Here is a 21,998-nt window from a genome sequence, read left to right as displayed (position 1 = left end):
AATGCATGCCTTGGATGCACATCTCTATGGCAGATATTTCAGTAAGTCTATCCTTGCAGTCTAGACTCAAAGAACGCCACCGATTGATATAATCAACGACGGGTTCATCCTTCCACTGTTTAGTATTGGTAAGCTCCATCATGCTTACCGTGCGTCGTGTGCTGTAGAATCGGTTGAGAAACTCCCTTTCAAGTTGTTCCCAGCTATCGATTGACTCGGGCTCTAAGTCTGTATACCAATCAAAGGCATTCCCCTTTAGGGAACGGACAAACTGCTTTACAAAGAGGCCTCCTTGAGTCCCTGCGTTCTCGCAAGTTTCTACAAAGTGAGCAATGTGTTGCTTAGGGTTTCCTTTGCCATCAAATTGCAAGAACTTGAGAGGTTGATACCCATTTGGCATTCTCATGTTATCAATGCGCTTTGTATAGGGTTTGGAATATATGAGAGAACTTGTGGAAGAACCTCCATATTGTGCTCGAATGGTGTTTGTAATCATATCCTGCAGTTGTTGGACAGATATTGAGGCCATTGAGGTGGAATGTCCGTGTTGAGAAGTGCCTTCACCTCCTTTTCCTTTATCACCCTTGACGTTTTCTCCTTTGAAGGTAAAGCCAGGTGGCTGCTCAGGGCCAAGGCTTGATTCACCCGAATCTTGTACCTCCAGCTTGTTCATTAGGGTTGCAATTTTGACGTCCTTTTCTTCAAGTGCCTTTGTAAGAAGGATGACTCTTTGTTCCATTTCAGCCATCTTTTCTTCCATGGTAGAGGTGTTAGTCATCATTACTGGCATGACCTCTATAGATGATGGAGAAAATGATGAAACAGGATGAGTTAGTGGTACTTCACTTCTTAAGTTTCTCATCACGGGCGAAGAGTTGATAGAAAAGGTCTTTGTTGGGGATGATTCATTACTGATTTCCAAATCTTCCGAGGTAGATGAATCTTTGGTGGTAGCTTTCCTATTTGCAAGAAAGTCCAGAGAAGTGTCAGCAGGAGATTGGTTTTCTTGGGTTGGTTGAGGTTGGAGTCGATCAAGAGCTTTAGATCGACTGCGAGTGATTGGGCCGACATACTCATCAGCACTGGAATCATCAACCACTGATTTTCGGACATTCTTGCTAGAGCCCATTGAAGTAGGTAGCAAGATGGTGATGTTGATTTCTTTCTTTGAAGGAGAATGAGATGAGAGGCAGAGATGTCCCACTGGGCGTGCCAGAATTTGTAAGCGACTAAATTTCTAGTTTGAAATAAATCAAACAAGTAAAATAGTTTCACAAATGCGAATTTATATTGATGATTGTGTGGTACAATTCTCTGAAATTATAAAAGAGTGATCCTCTGATTCGATCTCCTTGCAAAACTTATTGATTAGATTTATGGTAATGTGGATTTGACTTAAACACAAAATATCCTTCAATTTGGTTGATGGATGGATCGAAGATTACTGAAACGGAATTACAATGAATCTCTGGCTATGAGCTTGTTTAGAAATCCTTTGTTCTTCGCGTTCTTCGTGTTCTTCGTGCGTTCTTCGTCTTCGAAGGTTTGTGGTGGAAGTTCTTCGGAGCTTTAGAGGCTTGAATCCGTTGAGCTTCAATGATTTGTGAGTTGTTGATGTTTTCGGACACTTTTGGCTTGATTCCCGTGAACTTTAGGATCTAGGCAGATGATCTGGACGATTCTGCTTCGAATGTTCTTCGATTTTGGGGTTGAAGTTCTTGAAGTTCTTGAAGGCTTTGAGGCTTGATCTTCACAGAGCTTTTTCACTTCTGAATTCTGGTCCTCTAAATGTCTCAGGAAGGCTTCTATTTATAGGAGTTTTGGGGTGGGTGAGCGACACGTGGCGGAGCTTGATTGGTGACACATGTCACAGCTTGATTGGTCCGCTTAAGTCATCGCTTACACGTGCGAGGTTGCTTGAGTCATCGCTTACACGTGCGAGGTTGCTTGAGTCATCGCTTACACGTGCGAGGCTGCTTGAGTCATCGCTTACACGTGCGCTGATGCGTGATTAGCTCTTGCATGACACTTGGCAAATTTCTGTTGGCTTCTGAATAGTGATAGCAAAACCTAGCAGCAATATATGGTGTTCTGTAATTGGCTGTATTTTGTGGACTTGGTAATGTGACGTGTCAGCTTGTGATAGGTCGGGAATTTTCCCTCTCTACAAGAGCATTATAAAGTAAGGTCAATAACTTTTTCCTTCTAGGGTTATCCCAACTAGCAAGCTTTAGCTTCCAATATCCTTCTCAATACTCACATATGTTTTTACTACACATGGCCTCGATCTCCTCAACTACTTGTATTTCTTTGTTGATGATTCTCTGAAATTTTTGAAAACACACTGGGGCTTAAAAAGTTGCATTTTTTTTTTTTCCTGATAAGAATTTCAAACTCCATAGCCGGATCTTGCATATCCCAAATTATCATCAATCCCCAAACAAAGGGCAAATGTCATTTTTAAATGAAAGTTACTCAAAAATTATCCTAGCAACATTATTATTTAGAAAGAATGGTACCTTGATATAAATTTCCCATATATCATCATCTTTTGTTATTGTTTGGAAAATTTCATCCCAACTAAGCCAATCTATTTGTGGAGATATGTATGTATACTCTTTCATTAAGCTTAAATACTGATCTACTAGGGCATCTTTTGCCACCAAGAAGTCCAAATTTCAAACTTTACCTGAAATCAGGAGATTCACCACTTTTACATGACACTGGCAGGAAAACCTAATTTGCATCATCGTGAAGTTAAAACTGATCACAACACTACTTAGACAAATACTTTACACTAACCATGATAGAAAATGGACAAATTAATAATAATGCACCTCTCTTTTAAACATTCTAATTTAGTTTTCACATTGCCTTCATCTATAAACGTGCAGGTGGTTATAAATTATCTAGAGCTAGCCCTAAATTGATCACACCAATCTTGTCTACCTATGTAGTATTAAGAGAGAGAGAGAGAGAGAGAGATCATTACTCCCAGCTCATAGTCCTCTACGTTCACGTCCAGAGAGTGACTTTCTCAACAAAATGCTATTGTAATCAATGCAATCTGAAGAAGCACACATATATTTAGACAATTGAACACCTTAGCCAAATTGCTTACTGACTTCAGTCCAAATAATTAACTTTTTTGGCACGCAGGGAGTGGGGTAAACAGATGCGGCAAAGTGCATATAGGTTTGTCATAAGAAACTCACATCAACACCATTACAGCCAATATCTAGACCTGCTACCATATATTAAGTGTTCCACCCCTCCTGCATAAAAAATAAAAAAATAATAATAAAAACAAAAGAAAGAAAAAAAAAAGGGAGAGCATCCAGACTCCAAATCTAAACAACATTCATGTATTTCAAGTTCCTTTACGTCACTCTTTCAAAGAATTCGATATTACTGGCAACCATTGTGCTCTTATTCCAAACAATAAGGATATGTAAACAGGATAAAATCTAGGTCGAACATATTCACACAGATGCGAACAATTGACGTACCTAGAATTGAATGGATCCTCCAAATGCTGCCTTATCCACTCCTCAAAACCCATACTTAAACTCCAATATAACCACTATCAAACTGCTTACCCCAACCATGGAATCAAGTGTTGAACAAATGCTAGGCGAAAATCTAAGAAATCAAGAGACATGAAAACTCAACTTGATATATACACATATGTCTATGATGCAGGAAAAGATCAAAGAACATTTCACAACCCATGCATTGCCAATGTCTTTTTTATGTTTTTCTTCCCTTCTTGATCTGTTGAAAACATTGATTGTACTTATGCTGGAAATCCCAACTAATGTAAATATCATGTGATGCCCCTCATGTTAACTTTATAATAAACAATCGTGTATATAACACTTAAATGAACATGATAAATATCTTCTGGTGTATAATTCAGAATCTTGATACAAGTGCTTAATGGAAAACATTTGAATTTATCCAAAATTTTTAAGAATGGCAAACATAACTACTGAATAGAAAGAAAGATTCACTAACTGCATAAAACGCTTGTTTGTTATCTTCTTTCACTTGATCAAGCCAATAAAACTCTCCTCCACTAACCTTAAACCTTAATGCTAATAAAAAAAAAATTAAAAAAAAAACACTTATTTCCAGTCCTTAGTTTGTAAGAGCACTTGCAGCAGTGGAACTAAATAGCTATATAGCTATTTTAGCTCCACCAAAACACCAAAAAGAAGTATGCAGCAGTGGAGCTAAATCTATTTTTTTAGCTCCATTGCTACAGTGCACATCTATAGATAGATGTGCATTGTTCATGAGAGCTAAACAAAAAAAATATTATTTTACTCCCAGCCCGATTAAAATAATAAAAACTCACATCGTGCCTCTCTCTCTCTCTTAGTCACTCCATCTGAAAGGTCTCTTCTCATCTCTCAAAACTCTCTCAAGCAAACTCTCTCATCGTCACTCTCTCAAGCTCACTTATTCACTGCCGCCGGCCGGACTCATCCTTAACGTCACCGACCCACCAGCCGTCCTAGGTCGCCGATCAGCCTCAAATCCACATTGTCGATCGCCTCAGACCCACTTCTTTTCTGCCAATCCACTTTAGGTCAAAACGGTTGGTGCTCTTCTTCCTTCACCTCCACTCCGTAGATGGGTCGTGGTTGTGCTCTGGCCTCGTGGATCGAAGTTGCTTTCTGTGGATCGGAGTGCTTGCTCGTGGATCGGAGTGGCTATTGCTGTGGTTGTGCTTGCTTGTGGATATTGGGTACCTGACTGGGAAACCCATGGAGCTCCCCGACCCATTCCTTCTGCCGATCCAGCTCGCCGACATTGTGCTTGTTTGTGATTAGTGATTTTGTTTGGTCTAGGTTGAGGAAAAAGATTGGAGATTTGGGTTGGTGGATTTTTTTTTTTTTTTTTTTTTGCTGTTGTGGATTGGTGGTGGTGGTAGTGGTGGTGGTGGTTGTGGTTGTGGCTGATGGTAGAGGTGGTTGTGGTTGGTGCTGTGGATGTTTTTTGGGTAGTGAGATATATTATTTTATTGTAGTGATTATATTATTTTATTGTGATATTTATATTATTTTATTGTGTTGAAAGTTAAAATAGATCCACTACTGCAACATGTATGTAGGAAAAATAGAAAAAGTAACTTTTGGTGGAGCTAAATAGCTAAATTTTTAGTTTTACTGCTGTGGATGCTCTAAAGATCCTAAAACATTAAAAATCAAGAGTGAGAAGATCATATAAATGGCTATAAAGAAAAAATTAGGTAGCACGTTAGAATAAGAAAGAAGAGAAAATTTTGTTACTTCGGAGTATTCAATTTTGAATAAAAAGAAAGGGCTAGCCAATATCAAAAGCAGAAAATGTACTAAAAATATGTCCAGCTAGCAAAAAACAAAGAAAACAAAACAGTTTGCTAAAAACAAAATTGTTAGTTCGGGGTCCACAGAGTTTAAATAAAAGGAAAGGGCCATGAGTTCTACTTCTAAGATAACATCTTAAGCAGTAAATGTATTAGAAACATGTACTGGTGAAAAAAAGGACCCATGCATAAGATTTCTCACTTGGTAACAGTGGTGACTTCAGGAAATTTTTTCAGGGTGTTTCTCAATAAGCATAAATTACACAATCTAATAAAAAGAAAATTTTATATATTGACAACAACAACAACCAAAAAATACACAAATACATAGAATTTACAATTGTCTTCTACGAGTTTTCATATTTTGAAATCATTGCATAATAGTCTCATTATCAATGCTACAAGCTACATCTTTTTCAATATACACAACCAAGCAATCATTCATCCATTGATCTTCCATTCGATTGCGCAGTTCATTCTTTACATATTTCATTGCTGAAAAACTTCTTTCTACTGTTGCAGTAGCAACTGGAAGGGTCAAAGCTAGCTTCACTAGCAAATAGACTAATGGATAAGTCTCGTGTTTTCTTGTACTCACTAACTTTTCAGCAAGTTCACTAACTTCTTGAAGCTGTAAAAAGAAGTCATTGCAGCGCATATCAAAAATATAATTCTGCAGTTGAGAGTCAAGCACCAAAATATCTGTCCCAAGAAAATCAGAGGGATAGAACTTAGCTAGACGTATCAACTTTTCCTTATCGAAAGCCACAAATGAATTACTTGGATTCAAGCAAGCCATACAAAGTAGCAAATCGATATTCACCTCAGAAAAGCGGTTGTTAAGCTCTTGAAGTTGCATATCTATGACTGTGTAGAATAGCTCAACACGATAATGATGTAAATTTGTATTTTGTTGGGTGTTACATCGCGGCCTCCCACTAACTACAAATATCGCTTCCATCTCCAAGATAGGAATATCATGTGAGGTACAAAATAAAGATACTTCAACCAATAAAGATGCCCATCCTTCATCTCTCATCACTTGCAACCGTTGCTTAGACACTTTAACAAGATCCATAGCATTTACTATATCTTTTTTTTTTTTTTTTTTTTTTTTTTTTTTTTGTAATGCTATTGACAACTCATTCGTGATCTCTAAAATATTTTTCATCAAGTGTAGAGCAAAGACAAATTCAAAAGAAAGAATTGACCTCATAATAGATCGAGCTTCAACTTTTTGGTCGGAGAGGCCATCTTCTTCAATAATCTCTAGTACATTAACAACAGCAGAGAACATCAAAATCAAGCTGAGAATAGTCCCATAATATGATCCCCAACGTGTATCACCAGGACGTTTAAGATTTGTCTCTTGATTCAAACCTTGCCCACTTCTACGTACACCATTCTCTAAATCTTCTTTAATTTTGGCAAATTGTGTATCTCGAAGAGCATCTTGTCTCTTACAAGAGCCTCCAACAACAGTTACTAAATTACTAACCACATAAAAAAATTCAGTAGTGTTAATGTGATTTTTAGCAACAGCAACAAGTGTCAATTGAAGTTGATGAGCAAAACAATGGACATAAAATGCCGACTTGTTCTCTTTCAAAATTAAAGTTTTGAAACCATTGATATCACCTTGCATATTACTAGCCCTGTCATAACCTTGCCCACGTAGGTTCGATAAACTCAAATTATGTTCACAAAGTAAACATTCAATAGCATGTTTGAGTGACAAAGCGGTAGTACTTGCTACATGTACAATACCAAGGAATCGCTCTATAATAATTCCTTCTTTGTTCACATAACGAAGAACGAGGGCCATTTGTTCTTTCACTGAGATATCACGTGACTCATCAACTAATATTGAAAAGAACCCATTGTCAAGATCCTTGATGATGGCTTTGGATGTTTCACGTGCAATTGCATTCACAATGTCTTTTTGAATGTCAGGGTGGGTAAGCTTGCAATTTTTCAGAGCTTTTTGTAACACTTCATTGATAGATTCATTGTGATCCCCCAAAAATTGTACAAGCTCAAGGAAATTTCCTTTATCACTTGAACCTTGAGATTCATCGTGACCACGAAAAGCTAATCCCCGGCATAAAAGGAATCTTATGCAATCAACTATTGCATTTAATTGAATCCGATATTCAATTTTATCTTGATTTGATTGCTTAACAAAAACACTTTGAATGTGTTGCTTTTCCTTCAATAGATCTTCACTCTTCTGGACAGCTTGGTAATGAGCATTATTAACTCCTTCAACATGGGAATTTAACTTATCTTTCTAATTCCAAAGTTTGAATCCCTTCGTTACAAAAGTGTCACCTCCTCCTTGCTTACCAACATCTTGCCCAAATAGGTAGCAATAAAAACAAAATACTGCATCTTTGTCTATATTATATTCCAACCAGTATCTATTTTTATACCATTTGGATATAAATCGATGGGGCTTTCCAGAAAAATAAGATATAGGGTAATCATTACTGTGTAAAACAGGTTGACAAGGGCCTTTTGTTAAATAATATCTTCTTATTTCATCATGATGATTAGGATGATAAGATGATATTTTTTCTCGTAGCCTAGGATCTGAAGGAAGATTCTCTAAGTTAAAGTCAACACAAATTCGCTTAGAAGATGAAAATGAATCTTGCACAGGAGCTGAATCTTGGGTATGTGGTTTTCTTATCAAATATTTGTCCATAATTCTAGCAAAAGAATAAACAAAAAACTATAAGTTTATTTGAAATATTAATAAAATTATTAATTATTTTTGTTTAGTTGTTTTATTAATTTGTTTGTCTTTTATAAACTATAATTTGTTACATTATTGTTTCATTAATTATAAAATTATTAATTATTATTTAGCCTAACATAATTTAATTTATTTGTCTTTTATAATGTATTGGTTAATTATACTGTTTTAATTATTGTTGTTTAGCGTAACAATAAACTATATTACTTTAATTTGTTTGTTATTAATTATATTGCTTTAATTTGTTATATTGTTTAGTTCTTTGTGCACATTACACTAAAAGAGCTAAACATTATACATCCCATGTGCAGCATAATAAAAGCAGTGTAATGTGCAACACATTACACTGCTTTAATTATTATTTACTACCCGGCCCCATGTGCCCACTGCCCATCAGCCCATTTATCCCTACCCCACTCAACAGACAAGCACAAACAATCCCCCAATCACAACCTGCCAATCAGAAAATTTCACAATCACAATACACATTACTAATCAATATCTCACCAACACCCACACCAACACACACTGAGTCACTGACCAACAGGCAAAAGCAACGAATAAGATAAAGCTATAAGACAAAGCCAAAAAAACAAACAAAAAGCAAAATAAAGTTAAAAGTAAAGATTGGTTCCCAAAAAAAAAAAGAGAGAGAGTAAAGATTCGGCAGCCCAGCCAATTAGAGTATTACAGTTCAAAAGAGAGAGAGAGAGAGAGTTACTGAGTTAGAGACTAGACTAAAGAGAGAGAGAGACATCATACATTTTCATTTCATACTTTTCATTTTAGTGTGTGAGAGAGAGAGAGAAATACCTTGAGGCCGATTGGCCGAGCACCGGAGCAGCTGAGATGGTGAGACCGATCTGATCTGCGACGACGGGCAAGCGAGGAGCGACGACGGCGGGCGACGAGCGACGACGACTGGCGAGCGAGGGACGACGACTAGACGAGGACGACGAGTGACGGAGGTCACGGTGCGAGCTGCGCCAGCGAGCAGTGGCGGCGCCACCGTGGGTTTGGTTTGCTCTGGGTTTAGGGTTTGGTTTGCTCTGTATTTGGTTTCTTTTCTTTTTTTTATAAACGCCTCTGTATTGCAATGTTGGGTAATGGGGTTTGGTTTGCTTTTGCTTTGTATAGAGTATAGACTGTATTGATCTCTGCCAACGACGTGATCGTGGTTTGATTTTTGATTTGCTCTGTACTCTTTTTTTTTTTTTTTGGGTGAGAATCCATGGGTTTGCTACCTCCGTATTATGTTGGGCTTTCCGGGTTTGCCGTGGGCTTGGCTTGCCGTGGGCAGTGGGCTTGGCTCTGTTACCAAATTTTTTATTTTTTTAGATTTTAGTTAAAAAAAAAATTTTGGGTTTTTTTTTTTTTTTTTTTTGCCTTGAAAGTAGAACAGATAATTTTTTTTATTATTATTTAATTTGAGGGTATTCCTAATTTTGTGATTGAGGGTGTTCCTAATTGTGGATTGAGGGTGTTCCTAACATGGATTAAATATAAAATTTTTTCTTATTTAATTTTTTTAGGAACATCTTGACCTGTACGTGGCGCCGCCACTGCTTGGTAGAAGCATAGATACATATTTATTTAAAAATACCCAAGAGAGAGAAGTGACAAAGATACCCAAGATGAAAATCAAACAATCCAACTAAAGTAGGAGACATACTCTGTCATTCAAAAATGCAAAAGAATTCTAAGAAAAGTGCCTTGCTAAGTTTCTTCGAAATTTGATCAAGAGGTTCTCCTATGTTTTGACTGCGGATTTTGATTGAAGTTGGAATCGTTGTTTACTGAGGGATAGGCCATTGAAAGGGAACCCAAATCAAACCCATCACAAATGGTCGAGTCAAATCTAAAACCCAAGCCAGACCCATTTGTCACATCCATTGGAAATGGAAGCCCTGAATCAGACGGCAAAGAAAGGTGCCACCCAATGTCACGAGGGACTAGAGGAGATTGACGTTCTGTTGCATTTATGTCATTATATGCGATGCGTTCAAATGGATACACAAATGAAGAGGAACCCAAATCGTACCCATCACCAACTGTTGAGTCAAATCTAAAACCAATTCAGATCCATTTGTAATATCTATTGGTAGCCCCGAATCAGACGGCAAAGAAAGGTGCCCAATGTCATCAGGAGACAGGGACTAGAGGAAGTTGACGCTATTGCATCAGAGTCATTAGATGCAATGCCTTCAAAAGGAGAGGCAATTGATGGCCCAACTAATTCCTAGCCACCATTGTGAAAGCCCATCAAACTTGAGTCAAACCCACAATAGAGATTTCAAAGAAAAGCTGCCGATCACCTAAACTCAAGTCCTGAAATAGCTTCTGCAATGAGTACTGAGGTCTACAATAAAACCACAAATGGTCAGACCGAAATGCAGAAAGAAAAACCCCTTTTGAACGTTTGTTTTCTACCATTGATGGAAATATCGACACTACAATCATAGTCGCAACTAGCATCCTTTATTCCAAAAGCAAGACAATGAGCAAATGTTGGAAACTTTGGACCAACCCAAAATGATGTGTAACTTCCGACACTTGGATATGGTTAACCGCTTTGGAATCTCACTTCCTCCTACTATAATTTCATATTCATCATCGCCATGGGACATTGTACTAGATGACAGTTGATCCATTAAAGCATTGCTGCTCACACTTAAACCTGTTGAATTTGGTACAAGCCCTTAAAATTTCTCCGAACTGCATGGAATTAGCAAATTCAAGAAATTATAGCTTAGCAAATCTACTAATATATTTGTGAAGGTAACAAAAACAGTTTCTTAATAATTTTAAGAGATAGAGAGATCTGAAGGAATAATTTGCTTGATGATGATGAATTCAGTGAATCACCGTTCGATGCATCTACTTTTTTAATACTTTGTGAGTTTGTGGAAGCTTTGGAATTTCTCGAAGCTCATTGCAATTTTCAATACTAAGCGAATGCAATCTCACAAATTTGCTAATGTTTTCTGGGAGGGTAACAACATTGCTATCGTGTATATATATATATATATATATAAGCTTTCCAATGAGGAAGAGAGGAAGAGCAACATGAAGTCAAAATGAAATCTATTTCTGATCTATTTAAAAAAAAAAAAAAGAAAAAAAAAGAAGAGATCATTCAATCTGGAAAAAGAAATTTGGAAAAAAGAAATAATAATGTCAATGGGATGTATAGTTTCTTAGGTACTATACATTATATTTCCCTAATAAAACTTGGAAAAAAAATTGCCATTACCATATATTAAAAAATATATATATCAAAAGTAGTCACTTTGAAATATGTTAAAATTAATGGATATATATATATATATATATATATATTTAACAACATAATTAACCTTCTTTGGTATAAGGAAAACAATTGGACCATTTATCTGTTGAACTTACAGTATATTGAATTTGATAGTAATGGCTGCCCCTGTAATTGTATATAGGATAAGGTTTGAAATAGGAATAAATAAGCCAACCAACATAACTGCAGAGAAGCATGACAGTACAGATAACTGGAATAGGAGTATACTTTGTGAATGCTACATGGACTCTTTGAGAAATATTATATATACAGAACACACTCATAACAAAAAAATAAATGCTATTGAGTAGTAATTGGTGATGTGTGGAAGGAAGAAAAAGTAACGGGATGATCATATGGAGAGGAGTTTGCCAAGACTACTTACTATAAACCAGAGGGGAAATTGGAGGGAAGGAAAGCAATAGAATGATTAAATCGCACTAATGAATTGCAAACTTATAAAAGGTATAGAGGGCAAAGAGCAATATTGGATGATGCATGTTAGAATCTGCTCCTTTATGAAGATGGAGTTTGTGGAATTTTGAGTGTGACGCTCTTATGTTCAATTTAAGAAAATCAGGCCATCACAATCTGAAGAATTCCACTCAAAATTTTCTTTCTTTCTGAGAAGAACTCTACTCAATTGATTTCTGCAGAAATGTAAAAAATAGGAACTTCAACATAGATTTTGTTAATGTATAAGTGAACCTGAACATAGACTTTCATGGTATCTCCCAGTGAAAGAAGATCAGAAGAAAGTTATTTATAAGTGAACCTGAATATAGATTTTTTTTTTCTTTTTTCTTTCTGTTGGTTGTACTTTTTGAGGATTTTTGGGAGAGATTTGGGAAACACTGTTTGAGAAGGGCCAAATGCATCAAGCTAAAACAAAGAATTTAAGAAGTCAAGAATAGTAAAAATTGAATAAGAAATAAAAGGGATAGAAGTTGTGAAGCCATATATTGCCAAAAATATATAATATATATATATGGTGTTATCATGATTGATAAGTTACAATGAGGTTAGAGAATGTGTAGTAGAGTCATGGTGCACTATCAAAAATATTAATTTTTTTAATATAGAAAAAAAATGTTGACATGGCTGATGATGTGGCTCAACAAACTTATGCTTCTTTTTTTTTTTTAGAAACAGCTTATGCTTCTTAACATGACACAATAAGTCTGTTGTTTACTATGAAAGTGTTTTAGGGTTTGATAAGTCAACCCTAACACAAAATATTATTTATATATAAAGTACATGATATTACTGTTTTGCCCCTATTACTCATAACACTCCCCCTTAAGCTGGAGAGTATATATCATACAATCCTAGCTTGTTACATAATAAACCCAAACGAGTCTTACATAAAGCTTTAGTAAACATATCAACAATCTAGACTCTTGTAGAAACATATGGAGTAGCAATTACAACATCTTCTACTTTCTCCCGAGTAATATGACAATCTACTTCAATATGCTTGGTTCGCTCATGGAACACAGGACTGGAGGCAATGTAAATTGTTGCTTGATTATCACAATGAATAGTCATAGGCAGCTTCACAACAAATCTTAATTCCTCAAATAAATGCTTAATCCACATAAGCTCACATGATGTGTGTGCCATGGCTCTATACTCAGCCTCTGCACTAGACCTGGCAACAACAGTTTGTTTCTTACTTCTCCAAGTAATCAGATTTCCTCCCAAAAAAGTGCAATACCCAATAGTGGATTTTCTATCTGACGATGATCCAGCCCAATCAGCATCAGTGTAGGCTTCTACTCGTAGGTGACCATTAGCTTTATACAAAAGACCATGGCCTGGATGTGCTTTGAGATACCTCACAATTTGAATAACTGCCTCCCAATGTGGAAGGCGAGGATCTTTCATAAACTGGCTCAAAACACTAACTGCAACTGATATATTTGGGCAAGTAATTGTAAGATAATTTAGTTTACCAACCAAACGACGATATCTCTCAAGATTAGATAATAGCTCCCCTTGATCTTCATACAATTTGACATTAGGATCCATAGGAGTCTCCACTGGTTTAGACCCTAACAAGCCAGTTTCTTCCAAAATATCCAACACATACTTCCTCTATGATAAACTAATGCGTTCTTTAGATCGTGCTACCTCAATACCCAAGAAACAACGAAGTTTACCCAGATCCTTAGTTCGAAAGGAGTTTTGAAGGTATCTTTTCAAATCATCAATACCTTGCTTGTCATCTCCAGTTATTATAATATCATCAACATATACTATCAACAAAATCTTTCCTCTATCAGAGGTATGAGAAAACACAGAATGATCAGAATGGCAACATCGCAATCCAAACTTTAACACTACTTCATTGAATTTACCAAACCAAGCTCTAGGAGATTATTTAAGACCATAAATGGCCTTATGCAACCTACACACTTTTCCAGACTCCCCCTGAGTAACAAACCCAGGTGGTTGCTCCATATACACCTCTTCCTTCAAATCGCCATTCAAGAATGCTTTTTTAACATCTAACTAAAATAATGGCCAACCCAAATTAGCAGCCAAGGAGATCAAAATCCGAACAGAAGAAATTTTAGCAACAGGTGAGAATGTCTCGGCATAGTTAACACCATATGTCTGGGTATAACCTTTGGCAACCAAGCGAGCCTTCAAACGCTTAATAGAACCATCAAGCAAATACTTCACAGTATACACCCAACGACAACCAACAATAGTATTCCCTGGAGGACGAGTAACTAAAGACCAAGTAGCATTTTCAGATAGGATAGACATTTCTGCCTCCATAGCAGATTTCCAACCCGAGATGGACATAGCCTCCTGGACAGACTTAGGGACAATAGTAGAATTCAAGGATGTGGTAAAGGCATAAAGAGATGGAGACAAGTGACCATAAGAGACAAACTGAGAGATAGGGTGAGAGGTACAAGAACGCTTACCTTTGCGTAAAGCAATTGGAAGAGGGGCAGAATCAAGAGTTGGATCACTAGGCGGGGTAGAGGTCTCTATTGGAGGTTTCTACTGGCGACAATATACCTGGAGTGGTTTCTGAGGAGATTCAATAGGAGACACAGGTGGTAGGAGAGGAAGACAAGGAGGAGAACTGTCACTAGCAACCGAAGGAGAGAAATAGGATTGAGATTCATCAAATGTGACATCAGCGCTAATGAAACGACGCCGAAGAGTAGGTGAGTAACATCGGTATCCTTTCTGAGTACAAGAATACCCAAGAAAAACACATTTAATGGATCTAGGATCAAGTTTGTCACTCCCTGGACCTAAGATATGAACATAGCACACACAACCAAAGATCTTAGGAGGTAGATGAAACAAAGGTGCATTAGGAGAGAGCACAGTATAAGGGACCTGACCACCTAGAACAGTGGAAGGCATATGATTAATTAGGTGACAGGCAGTGAGAATAGCATCACTCCAATATGATTTGGGAACATGCATATGAAACTTTAAGGCACGAGTGACCTCTAACAAATGACGCATTTTGCGTTTAGCAATACCATTTTGTTGTGGAGTATGGGGGCATGAAGATTGGTGAATTATACCATGATCATCAAAAAATTGAGATAAAGATGTATGAAAATATTCACGAGCATTATCAGACCGAAAAATACGAAGCGAAGCATTAAACTGAGTCTTTATTTCCATATAAAATGATTTGAAAATTGAGTACAATTCAGACCGTTCTTTCATAAGATAAAGATAGGTGACTCTAGAATAATCATCAACAAAAATGACAAAATATCTAAATCCCAACAATGAGGGAGTGTTTATTGGACCCCAAATATCAGAATGAACTAAATGAAAAGGACTACTAACACGACTCTCACGCCTAAGGGCAAAAGGCACCCTATGGTGTTTACCCAACTGACATGCTTCACATTGTAAAGACTCAATTAGACGACACGATGGAACTAATGACTTCAAATTCTTGAGAGATGGATGACCAAGGCGACAATGATGCTGAAGAGGCGAGATAGACAAATGAGAAGCCACTAAACGGGAAGAACCACATCAATCCAAGTAATAAAGTCCACCGGCTTTATGCCCTCCACCAATAATCTTCCCTATCTTGAGATCCTGAAAGATACAATGAGTGGATAAAAAAATGGCAGCACAATTCAAAATTTTAGTAAGCTTACTAATTGACAAAAGGTTAAAAGGAAAATCAAAATATATAAGACAGAAGAGAGAGAAAGATTAGGACTAAGATTGACAGTGCCCAAACCAGAAACTGTAGTGGCTGAGCCATTTGCCAATGTAACATTGGGAAGACTACTAGATTGCTCAAGGTCAGAGAGTAAACTTGAGGTACCTGTCATATGATCAGTAGCACCTGAGTCAATGACCCAAGGGTCTTGAGTGGCAAGACAAGCAGAGGAAGTACCTTGTTGAGCCAAAGTAGCAGTAGAATCAGATCCAACAAAGTTGGAATGCAGAGACAAGAGGCGATTGTACTCTTCCTCAGGAATAGAGACTACTCTAGATGTCAGTGGAAGTGGCTGTGAAGGTGGTTCTTGAACTTGAAAACTAGCTTGGTTAGCCAAGCGTTTACCATACAACTCCCAACAAAAGTCTACTGTATGATTCTCACCATGACAATAAGTGCACTTACGAAGACCATGTCCTTTACCACGACCCCCTTAGTCACGACCTCCACAGCCTCGACCCCCACGACCTCGGCCTCCACGACCACCTCTATTACTCCCCATATAAGTGGTAAAGGCAGATTTATCACCAGAAGGTAATGCATCAGTATGGGAGGAAGAGAAAGGGTAAATACTCGAATCAGATAATGTGGCCTGTCGAAGTCTACCAAAAACTTCACTCAATGAAGGGAGGTCTGGACTAGCTAAGATTTGTGATTTTACTGGATTCAAACTTTTAGGCAATCCAAAGAGGAAGCGAGCAACATGCATAGAATCTCGTTGTTTCTTCATAATTTTAACATCAGGGGAGATAGGCTGATAAATATTGAGTTCTTCAAATACACCCTTAAACTTGTTATAATAGTCTTCTAAAGACATATCACCCAAACTCAAGGAGAAATAATTTTGATGAAGATCATAAATCCGCTTCAAATTGTTAACACCAGAGTAAAGTTCCTTAGCTTGTTCCCAAACAAGTTTAGCAGTTGATAAGAAAACCAAACTACAACTAATCTTAGACTCCATGCTATTCCACAAACAACTCCTAATTTGTGCATCTTCAGCTCTCTAATCAGCAAATTTAGGGTCTGTAGGTACAGGAGGTTCCTTAATCACGTAATCATCTACCAAGAAGAAAGACTTCAACTGCCTATGCCCACTGAGCATAATTATTACCATTTAGACGAATGGATGTAATTGATAACATATCAGGAGATAAGAAATAATTAGGGGGCTGAGCACTGTCTTTGGACCCCATAATAGCAATTCTAAAGAACAAACTAACACTAAAGAAATAAGCTAGACTGAATTAAAACAAACTCCAACCAGCAACCAATGTACTTCAACCAATCAGCCACGTCAACAATAACTCATCTATCAACGAATCAACACCAAACTATTCCAAAAAAAACAAGGTAGCAACAAATCCATACCAACACCAAAAAAAAAAATTGCCCAATCCACCACTAAACATCAACCTAAGGCTGCCTGAACAGATACGCAGAGAACGTATTGAAGAAGAGAAGAAAATCAAACCATGGTTGAAACCCTTAACTGAAAAAGCTCAGGCGGCGGCACTAGGGTGCAGGAGCAGTGGCGCAAGGATCGGCGAGTAAGCTAGGATGGTCACCGGAGGAGGGCGAGTAAAACCCTGCCTCTCTCGCAATCAGGCGACGTCGATTTGGTGTTGCGAGACCGGAGAGAGGGTCACCAGCGCCGGACAACTCCTTCAGCCACTAAATTGAGATCGGCGAAGTCTCTATTAGGGTTGTCGGAGTTAGTGAGTAGGGATATGGTTGTCAGCGACAACAATATCGATGGGTGGTGGTCGGAGGGCTAACAGTAGCGGCAGCTTGGTGGCTCTGATACCATGTTGTTTACTGTGAAAGTGTTTTAGGGTTTGATAAGTCAACCCTAACACATAAAATATTATTTATATATAAAGTACATGATATTACTGTTTTGCCCCTATTACTCATAACAAAGTCCATTTACTTTCATATATGAGCTGAAAACATATGTGCCCAACACAAAAGATGCAATGTCAAAGCCTCAATACATTCTGTTTTGGAAAAAATATCAATTGAGAACGTATTTCATCAACAATCAAGGCAATCAACCATATAGCCAACTACAATCAATTCCAGGTGGCGCCATGTATAGTTCAGGGAGTTCAAATGAACCGCCTGAGCTAGCAATTTTTTTTTTAATATAATATATTTTGTTTTTTTATTTGACCCTCTTAAATAAAAATTTGAACACTCTGACTCTAAATTTTTTTTAAAACCCACTAGAAATAAGTTTAATTATGATCATCTTAACAATATTTTGATATTTTTAAATACAAAAAAATGCCTAACAACAATCCAATTTTATCTAAAATCTGGGAGAAATAGTAAGCCCAACAACAAAGTAATTTTTTTTTTTCATCTAAAATCATTTTAAAAAGCCGATTTAGATCTTAATAAATTTGAAATAAACTAATGGAAAGTTCATAGTTTACATTGTAATATTTACATTGTTTCTAAACAAATGTGTATAATATTGTATAATTTAAATCTTAGATTGATAGTACAATGTAAACATATAATCATCATGAACTAATAAATAAAAACATTTTAAGCAGTAATAATTAAAATTCACTTAACAACAACAATTAACATGTTCATTATATTAAGAAAAAATATGTCATATAAACCTATAGTTTATTTTTTATTCTATTACTAGAATGTATTATAGACAAATTTGTAATAAGAAAACCATTTAAACCGTAAGATTCATATTTTACTTAAAATGTATATTTTTACTGACCCCCCTATAAAAAAATCCTAGAGCCGCCACTACGCCTATGTCATAATCTTTGTATCCTATATGAGGTTTGTGATAGATCATGGCAATGACAACAGGATGTGCAGGCCCAGGAAAAAAAAAAAGTTTTACTATTTATTTAATTTTCCCAATTTCAACAGGGGGAAATCATACAGGAGATTGCATTAAAAATACCTTTACATATTAATATGGAATCTGATTTACATTGACAAAACTCCCAAAAAAAAAGTACCAAAATTGTAATAGATGCTACATATTGTATACATTCTATTGCGCTGTGTAGTCTCTGTCCTCCTCAGTACCCATAATATGTTTTTACTACACAACATGGCTTTCCCTCAACCGCCTCTTGTATCTCTTTCTTGATAGCTCTCTCAATTTTTTGGATGCATAAAGAAATCAAAGAAAAGAGATCAAGGCATTAAGCTTAGGAAGGACCAATGACCTGGAATAAATTATCAAAAGGAGTAGTCCACTGGTTTCATTTGGCTGATTAGGTAGCAATAATTAATTAAACTTTTTGTTTATTGACAAAGCTTCTTCTCCTTCCCATGTGACGCAACTTGGGAAAGACCAATTACGTGGTAGTATATAATTCTAAAACAAAAATTCTAAGACTACCATAAAATGCCACAACTGTCCACATGGCAGACAAAACAAGCCAAAGCTCAATTAGATATAGCTGGGAAAATATTATTGCCAAACATCTAGGCATTCCTTTCCTGATGTATTGCAGCTCAAGCAACCAACAACCAGCAAACAGTTTTTTTTTTTTTTTTTCATTCAGGTTATTTGGCTACGAAACCTGTCCACACCCCTCGCGCCCACAACAAATTTGAAGAAGCTTGCCAAACAATTTCAGCAGTGATATAGCTGCCAATTATAAATAGCTGTGCACACCCTAACAGGCTTCTTTGGTCTTTGATCTTGAGGCTGCCAAGCCTGAGTGGTTTTGAAAACACTCGAGCACCTGCAAAATAGAGACTCAGGGAGCATTAGGACAGATTGCATACAGCATTGGGTCTTTTTTCAACAATTTATAAGTACAGATTGCTCAAGTAATTCACTCTTTAGTTAGAGCATTAGAAAGCAAAGTCAATAACTTTTTCCTTCTAGAGTTATACCAACTAGCAAGGTTTAGCTTCCAAAATCCTCCTCAATACTCACATATGTTTTGACCACATATGGCCTCTCCTCAACTACTTGTGTCTCTTCGTTGGTGATTCTCTGAAATTTTTGAAAACACGCTGGGGCTTACAATGTTGCGGGGTTTTGTTTTTCGCTGATAAGAATTTCAAACTCTATAGCCGGATCTTGCATATCCCCAACTGAAGGGCACTATTGTTCATCTCCAATTTTATGCCCAAATGAATTGGTCTACCATTCCGACTTTCATTTCCATAAATCAAGCACAAATCAAAAATCTGAGATGAACACAGAAAATGTCATTTTTAAATGAAAGCTACTCAAAATTATCCTAGCAACATTACTATTTAGAAAGAATGGTACCTTGATATAAATTTCTCACAGATCATCATCTTCAGTCACTGTTTGGAAAATTTCATCCCAGCTAAACCAATCTATTTGTGGAGATCCTTGATGCATGCATACTCTTTCATTAAGCTTAAATACAGCTTCTTGTGCATCTTTTGCTACCAAGAAGTCCACATCATTGTTAAGTTAAAATTTATCACAACACTACTTAGACAGATACTTTACACTAACCATAATAGCAAATGGACAACTCATGCACCTGTCTTTTAAACATACTAACGTAGATTTCACATGGCCTTCATCTACAAACATGCAGTTGGTCATAAATTATCCAGAGTCCCAAATTAATCATTCCAATCTTGTCTACCTATATAAGAGAGAGAGAGAGAGTTCATTACTCCCAGCTCATAGCCCTCCACGTCCACGTCCAGAGAGTGACTTTAGTAATTGCTCACAGATTGTGGTCCAGAGAGTGGCTTTCTTGACAAAATGCTATTGTAATCAATGCAATCTGAAGAAGAACACATATATTTAGAAACATTGAACACCTTAACCAAATTGCTTCCTGACTACAGTCCAAATAATTAATTTCTCTTTTTTGGCACGATGGGATTGGGTAAAACAAATGCTGCAGGGTGCATATAGGTTTGTCAAAAGAAACTCACATCAACACGATTACAGCCAGTATCTAAACCTGCTTGGATTTCCATATATCAAGCACAAGTAAACTTAATTTGGACTGAAAATTGTGGGTTTTATGGCAACAGATTTCGGATAGCAGCGACAAAAACTGAGATAATGCAACAGAAAGGACACTGATTTTGTAGGTTAAGGAACACAATCAAAATACAACAATATAAGCAGAAAATACAATCTTGAATTATTTTGAAAGCTCTTAATGCTGAACAAGAAACATACCTGGTGGATTGACATAATGAAGACTGAAGAGAGAAATAAAATAGGTTGACAAACTCCAAAGACTACTATTAAACGTGAAATAATGTCCACTTTTGTTTAATCATCAAATTCTGAACTATGTAAAACAAAGATCATAGTTGCAACCACAAAGTTAATTTGGCATGGGAAGAGAACCCACCTTACAACCTAGAACACCAGCCAAATCATCTCCTGCCCAAACCGATCCACTTGGACCCAGATTATTTTTAATTCAGAAACATCTCAAAGCAAAGAAGCAGAAAACTAAGATAGCTTAGCTCATTCATATATCTTCAATAGAAGACGATGGGGTCATCTATTAAGAAGTGTGAAATCTCAATTCTCTTTCCTGCCTGAAGCCTAGAAAACTTCCGGCTGCTCTTGCAATCACTCTTTTCAGCACTTTCATAACCAAAAACCCACAGGCGAGGGGCTATAAGATCTCCCTTTCTTAAACTTCGTTAATGTTGAAGAAGTAAGCTGGGAATCAGTTGCCTGGAATGAAAATATCACAGCAGAGACACAAGCTCAAGTCCATTTTGACCCATAAGCAAATTTTTTATTTAAACAGAAAGAAATATATGTAGTGTTAGCATTAAAAAAGAAAAGAAAATAAAAAAAGAACATCCAGACTTCAAATCTAAACAATATGCATGTATCTCAAGTTCCATTACGTCACTCTTCCAAAGAATTCCATATTACCGGCTACCATTGTGCTCTTATTCCAAACAATAAGTATATGTAGTACGATTGCAAAATCTAGTTCTAACAAATTCACACAGACGTTAACAATTGAAGTACCTAGAATTGAATGGATCCTCCAAAATGCTTGTCCTTTTTCTTCGTTTGTTATCTTCTCTCACTTGATCAAGCCAATAAAACTCTCCTCCACTAAGCCTTAACCCTTAAAAAATAAATAAAAACACTTATTTCAAGTCCTCAGCCTGTAAAGATACTAATGACATTAAAAATCAAGAGTGAGAAGATCCTATAAATGCCTAAAAAGAAAAATTGGATAGCAGGTTAGAATAAGAAAACATTACAGTTTGCTGAAAACAAAATTGTTAGTTCGGAGTCCACAGAGTTTGAATAAAAAGAAAGGACCATGAGTTCTAAGGCAACATCTTAAGCAGAAAATGTATTAAAAGCATGTCC

General features: G+C 36.7%; 1 protein-coding gene across 1 annotated transcript; it reads right to left on the bottom strand.

Annotated features, from left to right (window-relative positions):
* Positions 1 to 6,495: 6,495 nt before the first annotated feature.
* On the bottom strand, positions 6,496 to 7,178 carry LOC115949948 (zinc finger MYM-type protein 1-like). Its single transcript, XM_031067208.1, has 2 exons — positions 6,565 to 7,178; positions 6,496 to 6,508 (listed from the first exon to the last, which is right to left on the bottom strand). The coding sequence occupies exons 1-2, from the start codon at positions 7,176 to 7,178 to the stop codon at positions 6,496 to 6,498; spliced, it is 627 nt and encodes a 208-aa protein (XP_030923068.1).
* Positions 7,179 to 21,998: the final 14,820 nt, after the last annotated feature.

The sequence above is a fragment of the Quercus lobata genome, chromosome 6, assembly GCF_001633185.2.
Source record: "Quercus lobata isolate SW786 chromosome 6, ValleyOak3.0 Primary Assembly, whole genome shotgun sequence".
Lineage (NCBI taxonomy): Eukaryota > Viridiplantae > Streptophyta > Magnoliopsida > Fagales > Fagaceae > Quercus > Quercus lobata.
Note: the sequence above shows the minus strand (reverse complement) of the source record. Positions and strands in the feature narration are given on the sequence as shown.